The following is a 23,216-nucleotide window of genomic DNA, read 5'->3' on the forward strand; positions in this document are numbered from 1 at the left end:
ATTAATGCCGGGGAGGATCACGGAATCCCGGGCTGGGCTGGAAGGGAGCTCAGAGCCCCTCAGTGCCACGGCAGGGACACCTCCGCTGGCCCGGGCTGCTCAGCCTGCCTCGGGCACTGCCTCCACAGCCCCCGCCAGCCCCGCTCCGGGGGCGATTTGCAGCATTTCAAAATAAATTCTCATTGCTCTGAGCTCAGCCATTTCCACAGGGACCCAGGGCTGGATCAGTGCCGCACAAACACGGCCTAAAGCGTTCCCAGAGCGCTTTCGGGGCGCCTGAAGCACCGCGGGGGAGGCGGCGGCGGGGCCGGGAGCGCGCAGCCCCTCAGGAACGCGCCCCCTCAGCGGGGCCGGGACGCGCGCCCCCTCATGAACGCGCCCCCTCAGCGGGGCCGGGACGCGCGGCCCCTCAGGAACGCGACCCCTCAGCGGGGCCGGGAGCGCGCGGCCCCTCATGAACGCGCCCCCTCAGCGGGGCCGGGAGCGCGCGGCCCCTCAGGAACGCGACCCCTCAGCGGGGCCGGCCATGCGCAGAGCTCCCGCCTCCTCCCGCCTCGGCTCCCTCTCTCCCTCCCTCCCTCTCTCCTCCCCTGCTTTCCCTCTCTCCATCCGGGTCACCGACCCCCCTCACACGCTCCCTCAGCTCCCGTGAGGGGGGGACGCGCGCGCAGCCGCGTTCCCGCCGCCGCCCCGCCCCGGGACCCGCGGGCGCTGCGCGCTCCCGCTGCCCCTCACGGATACCGCGCGTCCCCGCCGCCCCTCACGGACCCCGCGCGCTCCCGCCGCCCCTCACGGACCCTGCGCGCTCCCGCCGCCCCTCAGGCAGAGCCGTCCGCAGGTGAGCTGAGCCGCCCCCGGGCCGGGCCGCGCCGCGGGTGCGGGTGGGGAAGTTGTTTTCATCCTGTTTCAGGGCGGGGATGGAGCGTTTGGGGTTTGAGTTGTGGAATATTCGCAGCCGCGGCTCCGGCCCGGGTTTGTCCCGCCGCGCTGAGCCCGGGCAGCTCCGCGGGATCAGCCCCGGCCTTTGGAAGCGCGGTGGTGGTTGGGGTGGAAGGTTTAAATGCCGTCGGTGCCGCCCCTGCCATGGCAGGGACACCTCCACTGCCCCCGATACCCCCAGCCCAGTGCCCAGCCCGGCCTTGGGCGCTGCCAGGGATCCTCTGGGAATTCCATCCCAGCCCCTGCCCTCCCTCCCAGGGAAGGATTTTTCCTGTTTGCTCCCTTGCAGAGCAGACCGAACTGTTCTGTGGAAATGCCAGTCCTGGCATTCCTTGGGCAGTGGGATGAGACTCTGAACGAGCTGCCAAGGAAACTCCCCGGTGCTGCCGGTGAAGAGCTACGGCTCTCCATGGCAGAAGCTGCTTTGCTTTAATTTCAGATGATTTTTAACCTCCTATGAAGTTGAGGAGTTTGTTTATAAGCATTTCCCTGTCAGCTGGTATTTAAATGATAAGCAGGTGCTAATGCTCAGAAGAAAGGACTTAGTGAAAGGTCTGATCCCAGAGGCTTTAGTTCTTTGGGATCATTTATTTGTGCTGTTTAATCTGAAATCTGTGAGGGAGTGAGCGATCCAATAGTTTGGTAATGAGTATTGCAGTGAAATTACTTATAATTTTATTGCTGTTAATACTATGATGAGGATAAGCTGATTGTAATAAATAACTTAGATATGCATATCTCCATTCATATCAGACAGTTTATAAATAGGAATCTCTCACCTTTCCAGGGAGGTGAGTGAAGAAATTCCCTTTTTCCTGAAGCAGAGCACTTTGGCTGTTGCACTGATAATCACATTTCTGTACCTGTCAAGTTTGGAGTGTCTTTTTCTGATTTTGATGCTTTCTAATAATTGCACAATAAATAGTTCTACCCAATCTGTTAAAATAGCATTTCTCACAGGGCTGTTTCTCACTGTACTTCTTAATTAATATTCATACATGAGTCTTGCCTGTCTCATCCTGATGTCAGGGGGCTGCTGGAGATTTTTGTCTTGCTCACTAATCAGGTGTTTTGAATTGATTTGGGTGAAGTAATGAAAAATAAATTATCTGAGAAAAAAAATAGAATTAACCATGTAGGTTTGTTATTTAAAAGGACAGAACTATGATGAAATATTAATTTTAAAAATAAATACAATATAATTGCGGTAGCTTCTATAGGGCAGTGTTGTCACACTGTGGTTTAATGTCTCTGCTGCCCTGACTTGTTTTGCAGTGAAGTTCAGCCTCAACTTGACCAAATCTCGAGTTGCTCTGTGAGTTCCTCACTCCAGGTTTGATTCACCATTCATTCAATATTTGAATTTACTTTCCAGACTCCTTTTCTTTTTTCCTGCCAGTGCTGCTGTGTCCTTGCAGGGGGTGTCCCTGTGCTTTGGGCTGTCAGCAGAGCAGCAGTTGGGAGCAGTTTGTGGGTTGGGTGTTTTATTCCTCAGGAATGTGGGATCCAGAGCAGGCCAGGCTGGGTTTTGCTCTCAGCCCCCAGGGCTTGCCTGGCTCTGGGTGTGTGTCCTGCTGCTGTTTGGGTGAGCCCACATCTCCTCACAGCCAGATGGTGCCTTTTGTTTGCACCATTCTGGCACATTTTCGTTGCTCTGCTCTCTCCTCCTTGCATGAATCAGCAAGCACAAGAACTGAGCCTTCCACCAGCTGCCTGTTTTCCCAAATTTCCATCCTTGCTGCTGTGCTGGGCAGCAGAACTGAGACCCCCAGGTGTGTGCATGGGTTTGGGATGGGGCAGTCACTGCCATTAACCCAGTTAATCCCCCCTCATTAGGCAAATACTCAAATAAGATCTTTCCCAATTAATCACTATATGTTTACTACCTTTTTTTTTAGTGTTGTGTCACAAATTATCACTCTTTCCAGACCAGATTTGGTGCAGTTACCTGTTTTTCTCTCAACACACAGCAGGGTGATAAGCCCAGGAGTTTTGCAGGGATGGGTGGCAGAAGATCCACTCCTGTAAAATCTTTTTTTACTGTATAAAACATACTCTCCCTTGTGATGTTTTTTATTTAGTCTCTTGATTCTTTGCATTTTTTGTCTTCTTTAATTTTGGTTGGCTTGGAGAGGTTTTGGAGAGATGTTTTAACTTTTTCCACGTGCTCTCATTGATGAAATAAAGTTATTTTTTTCAGATACCAGAGAACTGCTCTGATTAGCCAGGAAATGGTTTTAATTATTAAACAAGAAATTGGAGAAAAGCTTCTAGAACAGAGCTGTCATTTTGGATTCCTGTCAGAGTAAAGGAAGGAGGAATTGCAGCTTTTTCAGGGGAGACTTTACCTTCCCTTTGAAGGAAGAGCAGAGTCCTCCCTCCATCCTGCTGATTGGAGGGACACAGAACAAACCCCTGCTGGTCCCTGTTGTCATGATTTCCTGGAGCAGTGGCAGCAGCAGGAGGTGATGTGCTCACCTTTGGGTTTGGGTTTTGCTTTTGGCTGGCAGGGCTCTGCTGGAAGCTGGCACCTGAGCAGGAGCTGCAGGAGGGGAAGGATGCTCAGGGATTCCATCAAGTCCTGGACTGACAGCCAGTCAGACCTGTACAGCAGCGACCAGGAGGAGGAGGAGCAGATGATCTTTGGAGAAAATGAAGAGGATTTGGAAGAGATGATGGATTTCAGTGACCTGCCTACCTCACTCTTTGCTTGCAGTGTTCACGAGGCCGTGTTTGAGGTGCAGGAGGAGAAGGTGAGGGGGAGGGGTGGCTGCTCTTCTCAGTCTTCACTGGATATTTCTGGATTTTCAGTGTCTTAATTCACATTATAACCGAGGGAAAAACCCAACCCAGGGTGTTTTCCTGGTAAGCTCAGGGCAGTTACCCAAGGCAGATAATAACACACTTCTCTGGCACTGGAAACTGTTAATGGGGAATAATGCTGCTCACATGAAAAGCTCTTCTGATTATTTTTTTTTCTCTTTATCCAAACATCATGATACAACATCCAAAGGTAGGTTTAAATAAAATCTGAAATAGAAAAAAAAAGCTGAATGGATAAAAATTAAAAATAAAATCTGCCAATGTAAATTTCTTATTTCAAGGTAAGGATCCTGTTAAAAGAGTGATACAGATTTGCAGGATGTGTGTTCTGACTTGAAGACCTTGTAATAAAGTAAAATTTATCTGGCCTGTTAGCATTTTATCCAGTCAAATCTTAATTCCCTTTGCTTCTAAGTGCATCAGGAATAATGAGTTCCATTACATGAAAGAATTCACACATTGTCCTTGCATCTCAGGTGTGTCCAGGCAGCCTTTTGGTTTTAACATATTAAAGAATTTGAGCTTTCACATTGCACCTGGAAGTGTTTTATCCAGTTTAGTTCAAAGAGCAGAAGGTGAGGAATGCAGGCAGGGTACAAGTCCATCTTGTTTCACTCTCAGATATTCCCTTTGGGAGGGGAATGGCAGGACTGAACATCCTCACCCTTCTCAGCTGCAGGGTTGAGCCACTCAATTGCAATTCTCTGTTTGTCAGGTACAAAATTTGGCCTTTGTGCAGAGGTTTTGTGGATTAATAAAGACCCTGATGTTGTGTGAGCTGGAGAAAATGGGGCAAAAAGCATTGTTTGTGTTAAACCAACATGGGCATCATCTGAAGAGTTTCTTCAGTGCTGTTTAAACTGAGCCTGGCATTGTTTTTATAATGAGGAAAGGCATTACCAGGATTTTTGGGAATGATCAGAGTCTGTTGGACTCAGGTAAATTAATTGTGGTCCCTGGAATGAGTTTTTAATTGAAGATTCCTCTTCTGCCTACTGGCTTATGTTGATCTCTGAATAACAGACTATTAGCAGAACTTAGTAAATAAAACTGCAAAGAGATTTCTTGCTCATTCAGGGATTTAAATTTGACTTTTTACTGTGGATGAAAATCTACACCAGGAGATTTCCTGCTGCATTTACACGTGGGGAAAAAAATCTGTAAATGAGGTCTCTTGTGGATCAGAGAGCTGGTAAATTAATTGAATTTGATAATTGAAAATTATGAATTGGGTTTCAGAACCATGAAATTGATTTTCATGACAATGCAGTTACCAGTCTTTAAAGAACCTGAGGATAAGATTTCATGTTCAATAAACCATGGATATTTTTTCAGTTTTTTTGAGTTTGTGTTTACTGTGGGAGAGACAAAAATCTTGTATTAATTATCTTACTCATGCTGATAAACTTGACATTCTCCTTACATAATCAATACTTTGGTTTATCTAATGCAGAAATTACCTGATCTGCAGAGTGTTTTTGTAGATCCTTGATGAAAATGGTGTGCAAGCAGCAGTAATTTTGGAGACCTGCACCTCTGAGCAGCTCTCACTAGGTGGCACTTGGTGCATGCAGAGTTTTTGGGCTGGTTGACACGGGTTTGCTCCTGGTGAGCCAGAGCTGTGCCCTGAGTGTGGCTGAGCACTGAGCAACGTGCAGGTTGGGATTTGGGAGAGCAGAGTGAAGGAAAACATCATTTCCCAGAGTGAGGATGTTTGTGCTTGTCTCCAGGAAAGGTTTGAGGCACTTTTCACAGTCTATGATGAGCAGGTGACGTTCCAGCTGTTCAGGAGCTTCAGGAGGGTGAGGATAAACTTCAGCAGCCCCGAGGCAGCAGCACGAGCTCGGATTGAGCTGCACGAGACCGAGTTCAGCGGGAAGAAACTGAAGCTTTACTTTGCACAGGTAGGGACAGGGAGAGCTGGGGCCTCTCTCCTGCTTCTTTATTCCTCCTTTGCCCACCAGCTTCATGGGGGCTAAATGTCTGAAATCACCTCATTGCTCTACAATGAGCTGGGCCAAAATTTTAGGGCACAGTTTTGGTTTTCATCTTGAGCTCGGATGGGTTGGGAGAGTCTCTGTGCAGTGACCAAACCACCTTCCCCCAGACACACAGAGGGGCTGAAAGAAAATAAGTGGGTCCCAAATTCTGCTTTGTCCCTGTTGTGTTCTGCACAGTGTCCCTGCACAGTTCTGAGCTGCAGTAGTTTCCTGAGGTGTTGTACCAAGAGCTGAACCCATTTTGTTTTTTAAAGCTAGGCTGAATTAAGTGCAGGGCACAGATGGGCATTAGTGGGGAAATAAACTAAATAAAAAGGGAATTAATATTTGTGCTGTGTGTCTCCTGCTTTGCCTGCAGGTGCAGGTGTCCAGTGAAATTGGGGACAAGTCCTACCTCCTTCCTCCACAACCTGTGAAACAGTTCCTGATTTCCCCCCCTGCCTCTCCCCCAGTGGGGTGGAAGCAGAGTGAAGATGCAACTCCTCTGATCAATTATGACCTGCTCTGTGCTGTCTCCAAGCTGGGGCCAGGTAGGGACATTCACCTGCTCTTCTTTGGTACTTCCCTTCAAAAATGGTTATTGGGGGAGTTGATGAACTTTTCTGTGGGAAGAAACTGAGTTATGTGATGTTTCTTTCTTGAATGAAATGATCCATCACTTTCTTTACTTAACTATTTAATTGATTAAAAGTGTAGCACAGGACTGGACTGTGAGGGAGTGGCTCCATCAGACCCATATATTGAATTTTGTCAGAGCCTCAGGATTAAGGAACAATCAGGGAAATGAGAAGTTCAGTCTCTTGCAGATGAGCATCTCCAGCTATTCAGGATGTCTGGATGCCAATATGGACTTTTTATGTTTAATCATCAACTTTTCTCTAAGCCTTCCTGGGAAATGTGGTGTTTGCTTTCTGTGAAAAGCAGGAAATGGGGAGGCTTGATGTGCTCAAATGCTTTTGTAGCTTTTAATTTACAAATGTCACAAAAATACACAGCACAAATGATGTCACTTAGAAATGTGTTTGCTGCTTGTGTTCTGATGTCTTCCTGGGAGCTTTTTACATCCCTCCCTTCCTCTAAGTGTCAATTAAAAAATTGATTGTATTCACAGTGTGCTGTAACTGCTGCAGGGACTGTTCAGAGCATTTCAGAGGTTTGGGGAAGAGTGGAGGTTGAACACATTGAAGATGGGAATTACTGATTATTTCCTTGTGTTGTTGAAGTCGCGGAGGGGTTTTTGAGGCGATTCCTTTCCTGGGGTGTTTCTAAGCCGCCTCTCGCTGCCGCTCTCAGGGGAGAAGTACGAGCTGCACGCGGGGACAGACTCCACCCCCAGCGTGGTTGTGCACGTGTGTGAGAGCGAGACGGAGGAGGAGGAGGAGCTGAGGAGCCCGCGGCAGAAGATCCTGCAGACGCGGCGCCCGGAGCCGCCGCCCGCCCTGCGCAGCGAGCCCAAAGCCTTCGAGTGCCCCCTGCGGGTGGGGGGCACCATGGGCTGAGCTGCTCCCTGGGCCACTCCAGGCACCGGCCCCTCCATCTGTTGCTGTCTGTGCTGCTGCTATAGGTCACTACAGATCTGACTTGTAGTTGTCTCATGTTCAAGATTTTGGATGCCAATGCTCTGAAAAGCACTTTAATTTTAGGGACTAGTCCCCTCCCCGAGTGTAGCAAATCCACCTGACTTGAAATAGTGACAATTAGGGAGTCTGGCTGTGTTTTGGTTTTTTAAGATGTCGCCCTTTGCTCTCTGTTGTACAGTGTGATGTTCCAAGTGCTGAAATAATCTCCTCCTGTCATGAGTGGGTTCCAGCAAGTTCCTTGTACAGCAGCTAAAAGCTGATGTGTCCAACAGCTTCCAGTGAATCCTGTGTTAAACCAGTGAAATGCACTGTCTGTGCTCAGATTCCTTGCCAGCTGAGGTGAGGGTTAACCTTTGCTTCTCTCAGAGACACCAGATGTGTAGTTTGACATGAGGCACAAATACAGGGAGGAGCTGAATCAGGGGGTTGGTGACTCCAGGGAGGAGAACACCAGAGGAAGAACCTCAGTCTGTCACCAACACTCCTGCCCTGGTGTCTGTGTGCACTGACACCTATGAGGAGTGAGTTACAGTGGTGCAGTGCAACGTGGATCCAGCTGTTGGGTGTGTTGTGTCTGATCCTCTCTGACAATCTGGGGATGTTTATTCCTCTCCAGTCCTTGGGACAGCCTCCACATCTGAATAAATCCAGTGACTGTTAGGTCCTGGCAGGAGCTAAAACATGCAAGGGTAAATTGTTAACTTCTCCAGTCTGTTTTGTATTTTCAAAGACAATCAGTTGCCTGGCTTAGCCAGTTTTTATGCAGTTTCAGCCCTTGTTTGCTGTTTTTTGTGAGGACTTTTTCTGTGTGGCCTCCTGTGTGTCTGACAGAGTACCTGCTGCTTCTGAGACCAGGATGCATCTTCTAGAATACAGATCTTTGATTTTGTGATCTTGTGTTAAGTGTTTTAGTAGGAGGAAAATATGCCTTGGTATAACACCTGCTCCTGTGCTTTTATGCTCTTTTATAGCCAAACTTTTTTAGTCTAGACAGATTCTTCTTTTTTTTTCTATTTAAAAAGATAAAATGATTTGTGAACAAACCAGGCTGCTGATGTTCCTGTGTAGAAATCATTCTGAAATTCAGATTTTTCAGGTTCATTTCAGTGTGTTTCAGTTGTACCTGAACTTCCAGAAGTGTTCTCACTTGACTGACAGCAGGGAAAAGGAATGGGCAGGGATTCTCATGGGTGTGGAGCTTTTCAACTCTGTGTTGTGCCTGCTCAGGATCCCTCCTGCCACCAGCTTCAAATGGGATCCTGCAGGCAGGTCCTTGCTGCAGAGGCAGGAATAGGACAGAGTAAAAAGGTGGGAAATGGGGTTTGTCCATCTATCACAGGTGGCTATTTATGAATCTCTTCAGGTATTGAAATCACTCCAAGCCCAGCTTCACTGTCTCACTGTTCCATGGGATTAAAACAAAGGTAAAAAGCCCAACAGAAACCTGTGTTATCCAGCAGGCTTGTGGATTTTTGAAATTCCAGAAGTCCAGGTTGGATTCTCTGTGGTGTTTCTATTTTTAAAATTATTTCTTTTCTACCCCAGTGTAGAAGTTGCTGTAAGTAGGAGTAAGTGGAGAAAACCTTCAGAAACAGTTTTATAAGGAGAATTGAGTGTGATGTTGTTGATGTATAAACGTGTAAAATGTGGAACAACATTCCAGCACTTTCCATTGTGTAAAGACACTTCAAATAAAACAATGCAGTGCCATTCACACTTGGGATTTGAGCTGTGTTCCATGCTGGACAAGGTGGGTGTTGAGGTTTTGAATGGGTTTTTAATTTTTGGATGTTCTCATGGGCAGATGGGATGGGGACTCCATGTGCTCAGAGCTGGGGGGGCCAGGGACCCACAGGAGGGATTTGGGATCCTGAGAGGGACCACTCTGGGTGGGAAGGAGGAGCCAAACAGGAGATTATTAAAGTTTTGAAGCCATTGATCAATACCAGAAGTGATTCTGCTGCTCTCAGGGTGACAGCCTGCCTTGGCAAACCAAGCTGGAGTTTGCTTTATTCCTTCCACACATTCAGTCCCCCCCAGAACCTGCTTCTCCTAATCCCTGACCTGCTGGTAAAGGCTATTTTTAGCAGCAATCTTGCAGAGGCATCAGCTCAGCCTTTCTGAGCTTGCACTTTGTATAAATAAATACCCCAAATTCCTTTCAGAGGTTCCCCTTGAGCAACAGCTGAAACATGTGGTGTTTTTTTGTGTTCTGGAGTCATGGGAGTGCTTTGGTTTTATAATAACTGAAAACCTGGGATTGCAGCTCCTCATTCTGCCTTGTCACAGAACTGCTTCTGGAAGGACCTTGTGCATAAAATTCCAATTGATTCATTTATTCCCTGAAAGGTTTAATTCCCATTTTTGTCTGGGTTTGGATTAGGGATATTTTTGAGCCCAGAGCAGGAGGTTGGTTTGTGAATCTTACTGGGTTTTGTTTATCTGCTCCACTCTCAGTATAAACCTGGTAGGAGAGATTCCTGGTTTGGAAAGAGACCCCAGCCAAGCTTCATCCCCTTGGAGAAAATGCAGAGCAAGGTAAAAGATTTCTCCTCCTGCAGGTATTGACCCTGAGAGGTGAGTGTGACACAGGGCTGTCCCTGCCATCACTCACAGCTCCAGGGAGGGTCCCATGGTCTGAATTCTCCATGAAACAAGAGCAGGGCCCAGAAAGCAGGAAACACCTTATTTTAGATGTTACCCAACGTGTTCCAATCCTGCTCTGAAGCAGGTCTCTGTGCTGGAACACTTTGGCATGCTCAGGCTTGCAGAGGGAATGTTTGATTCCCCTGGTGAAGGAAGGGAACATATTCCAAGCATCAGCAGGACTGGGGTGAGGCAGTGGGAAGGACATTGTGCCTTGTGCTTTGCTCTTCCATAAAACATAAAACCAGCCAAGGCCTGTCCTGTGTGGCTCTGTGCTGGGGCTGGGAGGGCAGCCAGGCTGGGCCAGGTCACCTCAGCTCCCTCCAGCCCCAGGGCTCTGGTAATGATTGCTGAGGGTGCATGGAGATCACTGAGGGCCTCACTTCATTTCACAATGCAGACCCAAACTCGAGCACAATGAATGTTTACTTGCTCTGGATATCTGCTGTGGTATCTGCTCTCCTTTTTGCTCTCCCTGAGACACCCCAGGCTCTGCTCTGCCCTGCCAGGTGCAGGCACACTGCACATTCACCAGCAGAGCTGGGAGCTCAGCTGGTGTTCAGCCAGAGCCAAAACTCTGGGAAATCCAGTGGGACCCCACACCTTGTAAGGCTGTGTCACTTCCTGGGGGTTGGAAATGCTGCAGTGAGCCTGGAGTTAATTCACAGTTCTGTTTTGTCCTCTGATGTCCATTGACTTCATCAGGAGCATCCCAAAGTCTCCTCTGGTCCCTTTTTAATGGGATGAGCTCAGGTTGGTGCCTGCAAACTGGGTCACTGCTGTTGGCAGCAGAGCTTTCCAGTAACAGTGTACAAACATTAATTTATACATAACACAAATATACATTTAACAGTGTATAAACCTGGTGTGGGGCTCCAGCTCCTAGTAAAGAGCTACAAATTTAAGACCTGGTGAGGAACAAACCCTTGGGAAAGTCCCACCCTCCCTGTCTGCTGTCACAGAGGGTTTGGGAACTGACATTGACTTTTATTTGGTCACAAGGGCTGGTGCCTCCCTTCCTGTAGTACTTAAATTGAGTTATTAATTATTTTTATTAACTTACATTCATACCTCTTCCCAGTTCTGGTTGCTGACTGTTGAAAGAAGCCCCTTCTGCTCTCCAGAGATACAGCCCAGGGAAGGCTTGTGGCTGGAAAACCACTCCTGTTCTCAGGAGAGCCTCGTGCTCCTGCTTGTTTATGCAGGATGGGACAGTCATTGTAAGGAAACCAATCAAGTGAAATTTATTCTCCTGGAAAGAGTTTTGGTGAGTAATCCCTGCTGGGATTTCAGTCTGGGGTTTAAAGGAGCTTCATGGGGGATTGAGCTGGAAGTGACTAATGTGGGTCTTTGTAGCTGTAAAAAAAAAAAAAAAGAATCACTAAATAATTGGTTCTGTGAAAAAGCCTCTGTGGTTGTGTTCTGTGGGTTCAGTGTGGAAACCAGCCCATGGTGGACACCAAAGAGAAGCATGAGCTCTGTTAGGGGCACAAATGTTCAAATGTTTCTGGAGGAGAAAAGGAGAGCTGCAAGGTAAGGAAGGACCTCATTTTTCAGCCCAGCTGGATTCTGGAGTTCCCAGGAAATCCACTGCAAATGTTTGTGGACCACCAGGATCCCCCTGTTGCTGCCTCCCATGTGGAGGCAGGACTCTGTGAGGAGCAGGTTTTATCCTGTTTCAGGCTGCACTGTAAGGGAGGTGGGTGCAGCTGAAATGGAGAATGGGGGAAACATCCCCTGCACAGCAGCTCAACAACCCTAAACCACAAATGGAGCCCGAATGAAGGCTCTGCTTGTTCCTGCGGTGCTCTGGTTTCCCATGGGAGCAGCATCAGGTCCAGGCAGGGCACAGATCCCTTTCTAAAGTGTGACATCCACAGAGAAATGCAGACAGGGACTATGGTCACCCTTCTCTGCAGGATAAAGGCGAGGATTCCTTTCCAGTTTGATCCTTTTGATTCCACTGATGAGTGGACAAAACCACTTGTTCCGTCTTTGGGCTGGATGTGCCTGGGATCGTTTCCCCGAAGCGCCTGGGAGACCTTCGGGAACCCGGGCTGTCCCCAGACTTGGGAATCGTCGCTGCCAGAGCGGGGCCATCGCAGCCTCCTCCATCCCCCGCAGCCGCGCACGGCCCGGGAGGCGGCGCCGGGGGCCGGGCCGGGCTGGGCGGCCCCGGGAGGCACCTGCGGCACCGCCGGGGCTGCGGCCGAACCGGCAGCGGCTCCCGCGGCACCGCCGGGGCTGTGCCGGGGCTGTGCCGGGGCTGTGCCGGGGCTGTGCCGGGGCTGTGCCGGGCTGTGCCGGGCTGTGCCGGGGCTGTGCCGGGGCTGTGCCGGGCTGTGCCGGGGCTGTGCCGGGGCTGTGCCGGGGCTGTGCCAGAGCTGTGCCGGGGCTGTGCCGGGGCTGTGCCGGGCTGTGCCGGGGCTGTGCCGGGGCTGCGCTGGGCTGTGCCGGGGCTGTGCCGGGGCTGTGCCGGGCGGCTCCGGGCTGTGCCGCGGCTGTGCCGGGGCTGCGCTGGGCTGTGCCGGGGCTGTGCCGGGGCTGTGCCGGGGCTGTGCCGGGCTGTGCCGGGGCTGTGCCGGGGCTGTGCCGGGGCTGTGCCGGGGCTGCGGCCGCACCGGCAGCGGCTCCCGCGGCACCGCCGGGGCTGTGCCGGGGCTGCGCTGAGCTGTGCCGGGGCTGTGCCGGGGCTGCGGCCGCACCGGCAGCGGCTCCCGCGGCACCGGCGGGGCTGTGCCGGGGCTGTGCCGGAGCTGTGCCGGGCTGTGCCGGGGCTGTGCCGGGCTGTGCCGGGCGGCTCCGGGCTGGGGAAGGGGCGGCAGCGGCGGGGGAGCCCCGAGCCCGCAGCATCCTCCGTGAGTACCGCCGGCTGTAGGAACCGCTCCTGGATGGGGATAATTGTAACCTTTCTGCCCGAAAGCTCTGCTCCTTTTTTCCTCAAAGCTGTGTTCTTTCTGCCCAAAATCTCTTTTTTCTCCTCCAAATCTCATCCTTTCTCCTACTAAGTTCTGTTCTTTCTCCCCCAAATGTCTATTCCTTCTGCCCCAAAGCTCTGCTACTTTTTGTTCCAAATCTCTATTCCTTTCTTACCCAAAGCTCTATTCCTTTCTGCCCCAAAGCTCTCCTCCTTTCTCCCCCAAATGTCAGTCCTTTCTGCCCCAAAGCTCTGCTCCTTTCTCCCCCAAATGTCAGTCCTTTCTGCCCCAAAGCTCTCCTCCTTTCTCCCCCAAATGTCAGTCCTTTCTGCCCCAAAGCTCTGCTCCTTTCTCCCCCAAATGTCAGTCCTTTCTGCCCCAAAGCTTTGTTCCTTCTCCCCCAAATGTCAGTCCTTTCTGCCCCAAAGCTCTGCTCCTTTCTCCCCCAAATGTCAGTCCTTTCTGCCCCAATGCTCTGCTCCTTTCTCCCCCAAATGTCTGTTCTTTCTGCCCCAAAGCTCTGCTCCTTTCTCCCCCAAATGTCAGTCCTTTCTGCCCCAAAGCTCTGCTCCTTTCTCCCCCAAATGTCAGTCCTTTCTGCCCCAAAGCTCTGCTCCTTTCTCCCCCAAATGTCAGTCCTTTCTGCCCCAAAGCTCTGCTCCTTTCTCCCCCAAATGTCAGTCCTTTCTGCCCCAAAGCTCTGCTCTTGTCCGCCGCCGGTGACCGCAGCTGTTGCAGCGCGGTTACTCCGGGGTGTGTGTGCGAGTCACTGTGGAACACACGGGAAACGCGAGTTCTTTGTCGGTACCTCTAAACCAGAAAGACAGAGCAGATGTCCTCGCACGTTTTTCTGTTCAACTGATGCTTAAGCAGTTGTTCCATGAAGTGGGAGCCCGTAAGGGACGGGACTGGGACCGTTCTGGCGCGGTTTCCTCCCCGGATTGAGGGAATCCTGCGCGGCTGCTGAAAGCTCATTGAACCGCCGGCGCTGCCCTTTCATCACTGGGGACGCTCAAACTCTTGTCTGACTTATCCAACCCCAGCATTATAAATATGGGTTTGGTGTGGTTATTTGTTTGTGGTTATGAGGGTTTTCTTTGTTGTATATTCTTTTTACCAATCGGTTGAGCAGCGTGCTGGAAAGAGCTGGCAGTGTAATCTTTAACAGGAAAAGAACTCGAAAGCTCAGAGCATTGTGTTACAGTTCACTGAGTGTCTCCAGCACAGAACAAAACTACACTGCCTGCATTATTTGGGAACACACTGCTGCTGCTGACAGGTTTGAATGGTGATTTCTGGTTTTTCCTGGTAATTAATGTATTTAGTGCCCCAGGAAGTCCTTGCTAAAGGAAGCATAGCTTTTGGTAAACAGCTTTCCCTGATGGGATGCATTGTGCTGGGTGGGCAGGAGGGCTTGAGGTAGTGATTACAAAGCAGGAGACAAAGGCAGAGCAGAGAGCAGTGACTTGAGGGTCTGACAGAGTTATTGTCCCTCTTTGGGTGGCAGATTGGGGCACTGAGGGTTTGCCAAGGGGCTCTGCTGGAGGCTGCAGGGGTGAGGTGCCAGCTGCTTGTGTGTCTGCAGGGCTCTGCAGAGGGGAAGTGCCCCAGAGACTCAACAAGCTGCACAGGCAAACTCCAGCACTGTGGGGGTGATGGGGTTTTTTCCATTTTAACTCCAAATCCTGGTTCTGTTGGATATTTCCCAAGTGTCTAAGCAAGTCTCCTGATCCCAGTGTGCCTTAGATCCTGGCCTGGAACCAGTGGGAAAATACCTCTGGCTTGTTTTCTTCCATATCCTGCATATCCCTGAAGGGTCTGGAGTGGTTTTAGGATCTGAATGTGGTGGAGTTCCTGTCGTTCCCATGAATAACTGCATTCAGAGGGGGAGGAGAAGTGTGTGTGGCCCAGAATTTTAAGGCAAAAAAAAAAAATTAGAATTGGGCAATGTGCAGTTCACAGAGTGGTTTAGACCCTGCTCTTGGGCAAGTCAGTGACAAAAGTCTACCAATATTCCCAGGCATGGCTTTAGAAATGAGGGTGTTCCTTTTGGGGGTCCTGCTGTCACCTCTTGTCACCTGTGGGAGCTGAGGGGTCTTGGTGCCTCTCACCACCCAAACCAGGTAGAATTACTGAGACTTTAGTTGGTGCTGCTCCTGCCCAGAGCTGCCAAGGCAATGAACTGCTTTTAATGTGTGTTTTATCAGCATTCAGCCTGGGCAGCTCATGCCAGAACCTGAGAAAATGCAGAAAACACTTATGTAAAGGTGCTGCCCTGACATGGGGACATTCAGGCTCACACAGGGAGAGCTGTTTGCCCCAGGCCACTTTGAATTTGGCACTTTCTTTCCTCCTTCCTCCCTCTTTGGAGCCTCTCAAGGTAAACCCAGGCACGTTCAGCTCTCACTGAAGGACGTTGTGTTTCTGTTGCTCTCTGAAATCACAGCTTGCCTCCATCCCTGGCACTGTTCCCAGGGTGCTGGGAAGGTGAGGGCAGGAACAACCCAGCTGCACACAAACCCCACCTTTCCCCAGGTGAAAGCAGTGAATCTGTGCCCTCCTAACCAGCACCAGCCTTCCCTGGTGGGGAGCTGCCTCTCCAAGTGCAGCCATCCTGGACAAACCCTCAAACAAAGCCTGTGCTCCCTGTGGCCCCTCTGCTGGAACTGGAGGTGCTGCTGACAGGTGAGCTCTGGTCCCATCTCCCCACAAACAAACAATCCAGCAGGGCAGGGGCAGCAGGGAGGCTTTAGAAAGGGGGGCACTGTTCCCACTTGCCACAACAACCCACCCCTGTATCTGCCAAGCTGTTTGAAATGGAAACGTGCCCAAAGCTGAACTTTGTGGAAACATTTCCAGCTTCATAACGTGGGCATGCAAAAATAACCAGCAGTGTGGAGAGTGAGGGTGAATGAGAGGCTCTGAGAGCCCAGGCAGGTGTGTGTGCACAGGGGGAAGTGCAGCCCTGTGTCATGGACAAAGAATGTCTGTGATTACTGTATCAAAGTCCACTTCTTCTCCCCTGCTGAATGGCTTTTATCCAGTACTCCTGATTTTCCAAAGGGTTTTCTGAACAGAGTAGGATCCAGGCTGAAAATCCAGGTTCCCATGGGTTTTTTTCTGGGCTGTGCTGGGTCCTTCTTGCAGCAGAGGCTTGGTCAGGTGTAAGGTGCTGATTCACAGGGCAGGAATGGAGCTGAGACTCCAGGTAAGAGCAGGACTGGCACCTTCTACCCTGCTGCAGACACAGGCCTTGCACCTCTTGACTTGCTCCACAAAGCAGAAAAGCCCCAACCTGATGCAGTTTTCAAACTGCACCCCAGATTGGTGCAGCCTGCTGGATAAATTAATCCCTTTTGTAAACAGGCAGTTTCACTACGACAAAAAAATTCTTTAGCTCTGGATGACTCATGCACAAACAGCTCCTCATTCCCAAGGTGGTTTGACCCAGAGGGAAGGTAGGAAGGATGAATATTTCATGGCTTAATACTAAAATATTCTGCCTTATTCATTTGGAGTTTTTATTTTGATAGCCAGAGGAGGAAAAAAAGGCTTCTGTAGGTCCAGCATTTGCACTGCCCTGTCAGGAGTCACAAGGTGGGAGCAGGATGTGGCTTTTTCTGTCAGAACATGTGCTCAGCTTTTCATGAAGAGCCTCTTGAGCTTCTGCTGTCACTGGTAAAACCTTCATCCACTTGGGAGGATGAGTGGGGAGACAGGAACTGCTGTCCCTGAGCCCTGGTGCCCCCCAGGTTCCTCTGAGGTGTGTGTGGACCCTGTGCTGGACAATAGGGCTGGGCAGAGTCTAAACACAAAATATTCCAGCTGATGCTCATGCTGCTGAATTAACTTGGCCTTGGCTAAACAAAGGAATCATTCACTCTCAGGAGAATGACCCAGTTACAGGCTTGGGGAAAAATTAGTTTGGTTTTTAGATTAAAAGATGAAAACCAAACTTTTAACTTGAGGGGATTGAAGTATTTGAAGAGTGGCCCTTGCAGTTCTGATCCTGCATTCAGACACCAACCCCTTCCCTTCCTGCTGCCTCCTGATCCCTCTCATTCCCCACTGACCTGCTCTGCAGGTTTTTAATTGGTATTAATTTTTATCACCAACTGATTTCCACTGAATTATTTCTGGCTATTGTTTATCTTGTGCTGTATAAAATTAAAGTCACCAGGCCACACAATATCCCAGTGGAGCCCCAGAGCCTTGCCTGGTTTTACTGGGCAGCATCTGAAGTGGGAAACTCAGTTCCATATCAAGTGCTGAAGGATAATTCACTTTTCAAGGGGCAGTTCAGTGGCTCAGCTCAGGGACTGGGAGCTGAGCTGCTTCCAGAGGGCTCTTTGAGGTGCTGCTCACACCCCTCTCAGGCTGAAGGAGCCCTTTAATGCCTCAGGTTTCCAGGGACACTTGGAAAACCCTTCTAAAAGCAGCAAACATCCCAGCTGCTCTTTCCAGATCCACAGTTTCCCCCACCAAAACACAGGCATGTTTTCAGCTGTGCCCTTGGAAGTTCATCCACTTCCAATAACAGACCTGAGCTGACACTGGGCTGAACTCACAACCTCCTGCCACAGCCACGTTGCAATAGCCCTGGTCAGGGGCTGGTGTTTGTCCTGGCACTTTTGGAGCCCCAGAGGAAGGGGTTAAATGGTTTTTCTTCTCCATGTTAGATGAATGAAGCTCCTTTAAATTCTATTTTACAATGGAGTTTTTAAATCTTTCTGTGATGAGTTTTTCCCTTCCCTCAAGACATTGCTGAATTCTTCACACTCATTTGCCCAGTGATCTGAATCTCAGCCAGAGGTGATAATCTGAAATCCCAAAGCATTTAAAATACATTGTTGTGTTTATATCTTACTTTATCCTATTAACACAGGGGATGTTTTGAGGCAAATTGCTCATGATTGTACCAAAACTTCCATCACACCAATCTCCAATTTCCATTCAGCAGGGCCAGGTTTCCACCACAATGAAAATATGAAGAACCCCAGTTCAGTTCAGAGCCTGGCAGCCTTTGGGGGCAGTTGCCTAATTAGCACTGTGAAATTTGGGTTAATGTTTTAGGAGTTCACTCCTCTTTTTCCCCTCTGCAGCCAACTCAAGATGACGACAGCCACGCCACTGACCAACAACACTCAGCTCTCAGTGAATGTGACCACAAAGTCTCAAGAACAAATTCTCTATCAAAGTAAGGAAAGGAGTGGAGTGGTGACTTTTTTTGGTTTTAACTGGACTTTGAACTTATCAAACTTCAAACACTACAGTGACAACTTTGTAAATATGGCTTTTTTTCCCTTTCCTGCTTCTCTCCCAGGTTCTGGAGCAATAATTGCTGCCATTGTGGTGGGGGTGATTATTATTTTCACAGTGGTTCTGCTCATCCTGAAAACTTACAACAGGTACGTGCCCAAGTCCTGCAGTCACCAAGGGAAACCAGGATGAACCAAAGTCCCTGCCCTCAGAGTATTTCAGGGTTTGTTGCTGGAAGTTTCCAGGAGAATCTAAGCACTAAAGTGCTGATGGCAGTACTGAATCTCACTGCCAGTGCTCTGTGATTGGATCACAGGGAGCACAAAGGGCTCTTTGGTGGAGGCTGTGTGGTGGGAGCTGTTTTTAGGGATCCCTGCTGATGCAGGGAAGGTCTGAGTGTGCACCAAGGCTGCCAGAGGGCGACCTGGATTCCTCTTCTCAGAGCCCAGCAGCTCTGTGAGGATTTTTGGCATCTCTGAGATGCAATGCTGGCTGTGCCTTACCTGGCAGAGGGCAGAGCAGCCCAGGTGCAGTGCCCCTCTCCTTCGCAGGCGCTCGCGCGCGCGGCGGGAGCTGCAGCCCAAGGTCTCCAAGCTGGCAGTGCCACCTCCCGGGGGTCACAGCAGCCACAGCCTGGCCCAGCAGCCCTCGGTGACCTTCATCCCTGGGGACATCCACCTGCACAGCAGGTAACCAGCAGCTCAGCCTCCCTGCAGAGAACACAGGCAATTGTTATCCCAGGGAGCTGGCGCTGCTCAGAGCTGCTGCTCTCTCTGGCACTGACACAAATCCTGCTTGCTTTCTTTGGGAGGGAAATGCAGAGCTCTGGACATTTTTGCTGGGGCTGAAAGAACAGGTGGAGCTCTAGGAACCATCAGGATCACAGCAAAGCCTCCTGTGGGTCTGGAAAAACCAAGAGAAGATGCCCAGTTTTGTGGAACTTTTGCTTCATCGGAGACTTTGAACCTTCTCTGTTCTGCTGATAAACAGGAGGAAAAGTCTGGATGTGCCCCAAACTCAGGTTGGACCTGATTTTGTTACAAGTTACATGGAAGAGGTTTGTGGTTTATTTTATACTTGATGGGTAGTACAGGAAATATCAGCATTGTATTTATCTTTACTCATATTTCATGTTTCTAATGCCATGTATGTACAGGCTGAGGAAAAAGAAGTTACTTTTTATTTTCGGGTATTTTAAAGCTATTTCTATAAACTCTGTAACTCCATTTCCAAATGAACTTGGTGTCTGGGGGGTTTCACTCTCAATTCAGGTTCATCCTTTGTCTTACACAAAATCTGAGCTCTTTAACTGAAAAAAAAATAACCATGGAAATAAAAAAAAAAAAACAGCTTGGATAAAGCAAGGGAGGCTCTGTGCAGCCCAGGCTTTGTTCTCTGCTGCAGCCCAACTATTTTGAGCAGTTTTTTATTCTCCAAGCCAACCCAGAGTGAGGTTGTTTTGTCAGGGTGAGGGCTGTGGGTGTGCAGCAGAGGCACAAAGGAATTCCCAGGGACACTCAGAGCCCACGGGGTGGGAACACAGAGCAGCATTGTCAGACACTGACTGGCAGATTGTCTGAGATTTTGGATTTCATATTTTTCCCAATAAGCTTGGATCTCTTGGGCAGGTCAGTTTAACTAACTGGTAATTTTTAATTGTGCAGAAACTAAATTCAATTACTTGGCAATATTCATTTTTTTTGGCTGAAACTGGAGCATAGTTGGGATTCCAAACCAAATATTGAGACAGCTGTTTGTGAAGTTTCTGAATCTCCTTGTAAATATTTCTCTTGTCCTGGTTCTCTACCTTATTTATGGCAGGGGGGACTGATTTAATAATTCAGAAGGGACAGCAGAAGCACATCTAATTAAAAAAAAAAAAATCTATAAAGGAGTTGATGTTCTCTGAGCAGTTCCATGGGATCAAAATCAAGTTTTTAGAGAAGATAAGCCCATCTTACTGTTGTGGTTTTGAACATCCCTAGCCAGACCTGCTTCTAGCAAATTTTGTTTGCTTTCCATTTGCTTCATTTCAAGCCAACCAAGTTCACAAGCAGAATAAGCAGAACTCCTGCAAGCAGTTCCACTTTCCCAGAATTACTGTTATTGGCAGCAGATCTGGCTGCTGTGACCACACCAGCACTGCTCCAGATGAAAAATTCAAATACCAGTAAAATATCCCTCACACTGGCACCTCCTGGCACAGCTCATGCTGAGCAAGCAAAACCACCTTCTCAAAAAGCACCAATCCCTGTTCTGTGCCATTTGCTGTGGTTCTGAGCTTTCCAGGAACAATCCCACGCTCTCCCTGCCCTGGTTTGGCCCCCAGGTTCCACTTCCAAACACACAGATTTTGGGAATGTTCCCCTTTAGCTGGCCCTGTCTTGCAAGAATCGATGTTGTTTTTTTTCCTCCTGAAAGTTCTACAGGATTTCAGTGGGTTGGATCATCCAGCTGGAATTTCACTGATCCATTCTGGTAAAATATTTGATTTTTTTTGCTGCTGGTTAAATCCTGACCCAACACTCAGCATTTCTCCCTCATTTCCATGCTCCTGATCCCAGCAGAGAGCACAGAGCTCCACCTAGTGTCCTCCTGCCTTCCCCCGGGCTCTAACTCGTGTTTCTCAACAAAAACATAAAGCAATTCCAGCTTCAGTGCTAACTTAAATAAATTCCCTCATCCACGGCGCCAGGGCTCTCGAGCTGCTCAGTCAAGCACTGTCCCAAGTTTGGGACAAACTTGCAAAACTCAGATCGTTACAAGTTTAAGCAGATAAAATATGCTAATTTCCTATGAGTTTTATTCCTCAGTCCCATAACCAATTTCTTTCCCAAAAATGCATCTGTAATTCAGGCCAGAAGGAGCCACACAGATCAGTGACCTACACCAGTTGCTCCTGAGTGGGATGGGGAGGAGAGTTCATGATTTGTTCTCAAGAGAAGAAAGACAAGGAGATGCTGGAGGGGTCCAGCAGGGACACAAAGATGATTTGGGGTTTGGAGCATCGCCCTCATGAGGGGAGACTGCGGGAGCAGGGCCTGGTTATTCTGGAGAAGGGATGGCTGAGAGGGGATCCCATCAATCCATAAAATATCCCAAAGGGGTGTCAGGGGATGGTGCCAGACTGTTCAGGGACAGGACGAGGAGCAATGGCCATAAAATAAACCACAACGAGTTCCACCTCAACTTGAGGCAGAACTTCTCTGCGTGAGGGTGGCAGAGCCCTGGCACAGCTGGTGATTCCCTCTGTGGGGACATCCCAAACCCACCTGGAGCTGCTCCTGTGCCACCTGCTCCAGGTGACCCTGCTGGGCAGGGGTGGCACTGGACAATCTCCTGAGGTCTCTTCCACCCCCAATCCCTCTGGGATTCTGTGACCTCTCCAGAGCCCTGCCTCCCGCCCACAGAGCCCTGTCAGCCGGGAAGGAGCCGAGGGCTGAGGCGGTTCTGCCCTCACGGCCGCGGCTCCCTCAGGGATGGCGGCGAGATGGGGCAGGGCCGTGAGGGCACCTGAGATCTCGCGAGATGCTGCCATCCGCACTCGCAGCAGGGGCCAACATCTCGCGAGAGCGAGGCTCACACACGCATTCACCCCCACGCGCGCCGCAGCAGCCGCGCTCTCTCATTGGTCCGATTCCCTCGCGCGCGCCCACTCTCGGCCAATCAGCGGGCGGAGCGGGGAGATCCCGCGCGGCGCGCGCCCGGCCCTGCCCACCCGCTGCGCCCCGCCCTCCTTCCCGCCTCCCCCCACCCCCGGCACGGCTGAGGGCGCGCGCGGTGCACGCCGGGACGGCAGCGCGCGCCGCGGCCCGGAGGAGGCGGAGGAGCCAAGATGGACGCCGGGTTCTTCCGCGTAAGTGCCGGCCCGGGGGGCTCTGAGGGCGGGCGGCCGGCGCGGCGGTACCACCGGGGCACGGGGAGCACCGCCGGGCCCCGCTGCAGCCCCGCGCTGGAGCCGCGCTGCCCCGCGCGGCGCCGCCGTGCCCCCCCGCCCCCGCCCTGCGCAGGCTCCTCGCCGCGGAGAAAATGGCGGCGGGCAGAGGCCGCGGCGGCAGCGGGCGGAGATGGAGCGTGGCCGGGCCGGGCTCGGCACCGGGGCGAGATGGAGCGTGGCCGGGCCGGGCTCGGCACCGGGGCGAGATGGAGCGTGGCCGGGCCGGGCTCGGGTCCGGGGCGAGATGGAGCGTGGCCGGGCCGGGCTCGGCACCGGGGCGAGATGGAGCGTGGCCGGGCCGGGCTCGGCACCGGGGCGAGATGGAGCGTGGCCGGGCCGGGCTCGGGTCCGGGGTGAGATGGAGCGTGGCCGGGCCGGGCTCGGGTCCGGCGGAGCTCCGCGCTCGCCCCGGGCTGCGCTGCCCGGGCAGACCCGCTCGGGGCCCGGAGCCCCCGGCCCAGGCGGGGCCGTGTCACCGCTGAGACCCGAGGGGCGCGGAGGGGCCGGCCCGAGTTAGCGCTGCCCACGTTCTTCGGTGTCCACGTTCAAAGCCAATAAACCACCCTGCCCTTTTTTTTATTGGGATTTCCCCCCCCGAGGTTATTAAGTGTATTCGTATGTTAATATTTTATTTTTAATCCTTGAGATTCTTCTCTAGTCTTAAAGCTGTGCTGTATTTTTTGCAGAGAGCATGAAACGTACCCAGGGTCTATTTCTATTCTGCTTTTTCCTCCATTATTTGAAATGACCTTATTTTGGGGGTTTCCGTAATAATTTTGATAACCAGGCTAAATTTCAAGGTTCATTCGTGTAGCCCGTATTATTTTCGTTTCCTGCAGTTGGGATGCTTTTAAAACATGGCAGCACACAATCCTTAATTCATTTCTGTGTTCGTGGACGAACTTGAGAAAAATAATTGCCGATGAAATCCACACTTGTTCTAATGCAGTTGTTAAAAGGTTTTCCAAATCAGGTAGTTGTGATTGACAACAGGATTACTGAGGCTGAAAACTCTGGATTAGAAATTTAATATTCTTTTAAACTGCCCTGTGGATGGAGGCATTTTCTAAACACCAAAGCAGCATGGCACTGGGATGAGACTGTGAGCAGTGTT

At 50.5% G+C, this 23,216-nt stretch overlaps 3 protein-coding genes across 6 annotated transcripts in view; all 3 read left to right on the forward strand.

Annotated features, from left to right (window-relative positions):
* The first annotated feature begins 668 nt into the window (after positions 1–668).
* On the forward strand, positions 669–9,056 carry RCAN3 (RCAN family member 3). The gene is made up of 6 exons (XM_079325550.1): positions 669–749; positions 808–838; positions 3,450–3,692; positions 5,493–5,666; positions 6,121–6,292; positions 7,056–9,056. Exons 3-6 carry the CDS (start codon positions 3,498–3,500, stop codon positions 7,259–7,261), a joined length of 747 nt encoding a protein of 248 aa, XP_079181676.1. The 5' UTR covers positions 669–749; positions 808–838; positions 3,450–3,497; the 3' UTR covers positions 7,262–9,056.
* A 3,770-nt stretch (positions 9,057–12,826) lies between these two features.
* On the forward strand, positions 12,827–19,403 carry NCMAP (non-compact myelin associated protein). The gene is made up of 4 exons (XM_079325618.1): positions 12,827–12,846; positions 18,009–18,103; positions 18,230–18,314; positions 18,717–19,403. Exons 2-4 carry the CDS (start codon positions 18,019–18,021, stop codon positions 18,856–18,858), a joined length of 312 nt encoding a protein of 103 aa, XP_079181744.1. The 5' UTR covers positions 12,827–12,846; positions 18,009–18,018; the 3' UTR covers positions 18,859–19,403.
* A 2,499-nt stretch (positions 19,404–21,902) lies between these two features.
* Positions 21,903–23,216, forward strand: part of SRRM1 (serine and arginine repetitive matrix 1) — a 17,982-nt gene continuing 16,668 nt past the window's right edge. For all 4 annotated transcript variants that reach the window (XM_079325742.1, XM_079325743.1, XM_079325745.1 and 1 more), the window contains exon 1: positions 21,903–22,021. In XM_079325742.1, coding sequence (XP_079181868.1) covers positions 22,001–22,021 — 21 coding nt within the window. In that variant the 5' untranslated portion in view covers positions 21,903–22,000. The remainder of the gene's footprint in view (positions 22,022–23,216) is intronic.

The sequence above is a fragment of the Erithacus rubecula genome (assembly GCF_903797595.1).
Source record: "Erithacus rubecula genome assembly, chromosome: 23".
Classification (NCBI taxonomy): Eukaryota; Metazoa; Chordata; class Aves; order Passeriformes; family Muscicapidae; genus Erithacus; species Erithacus rubecula.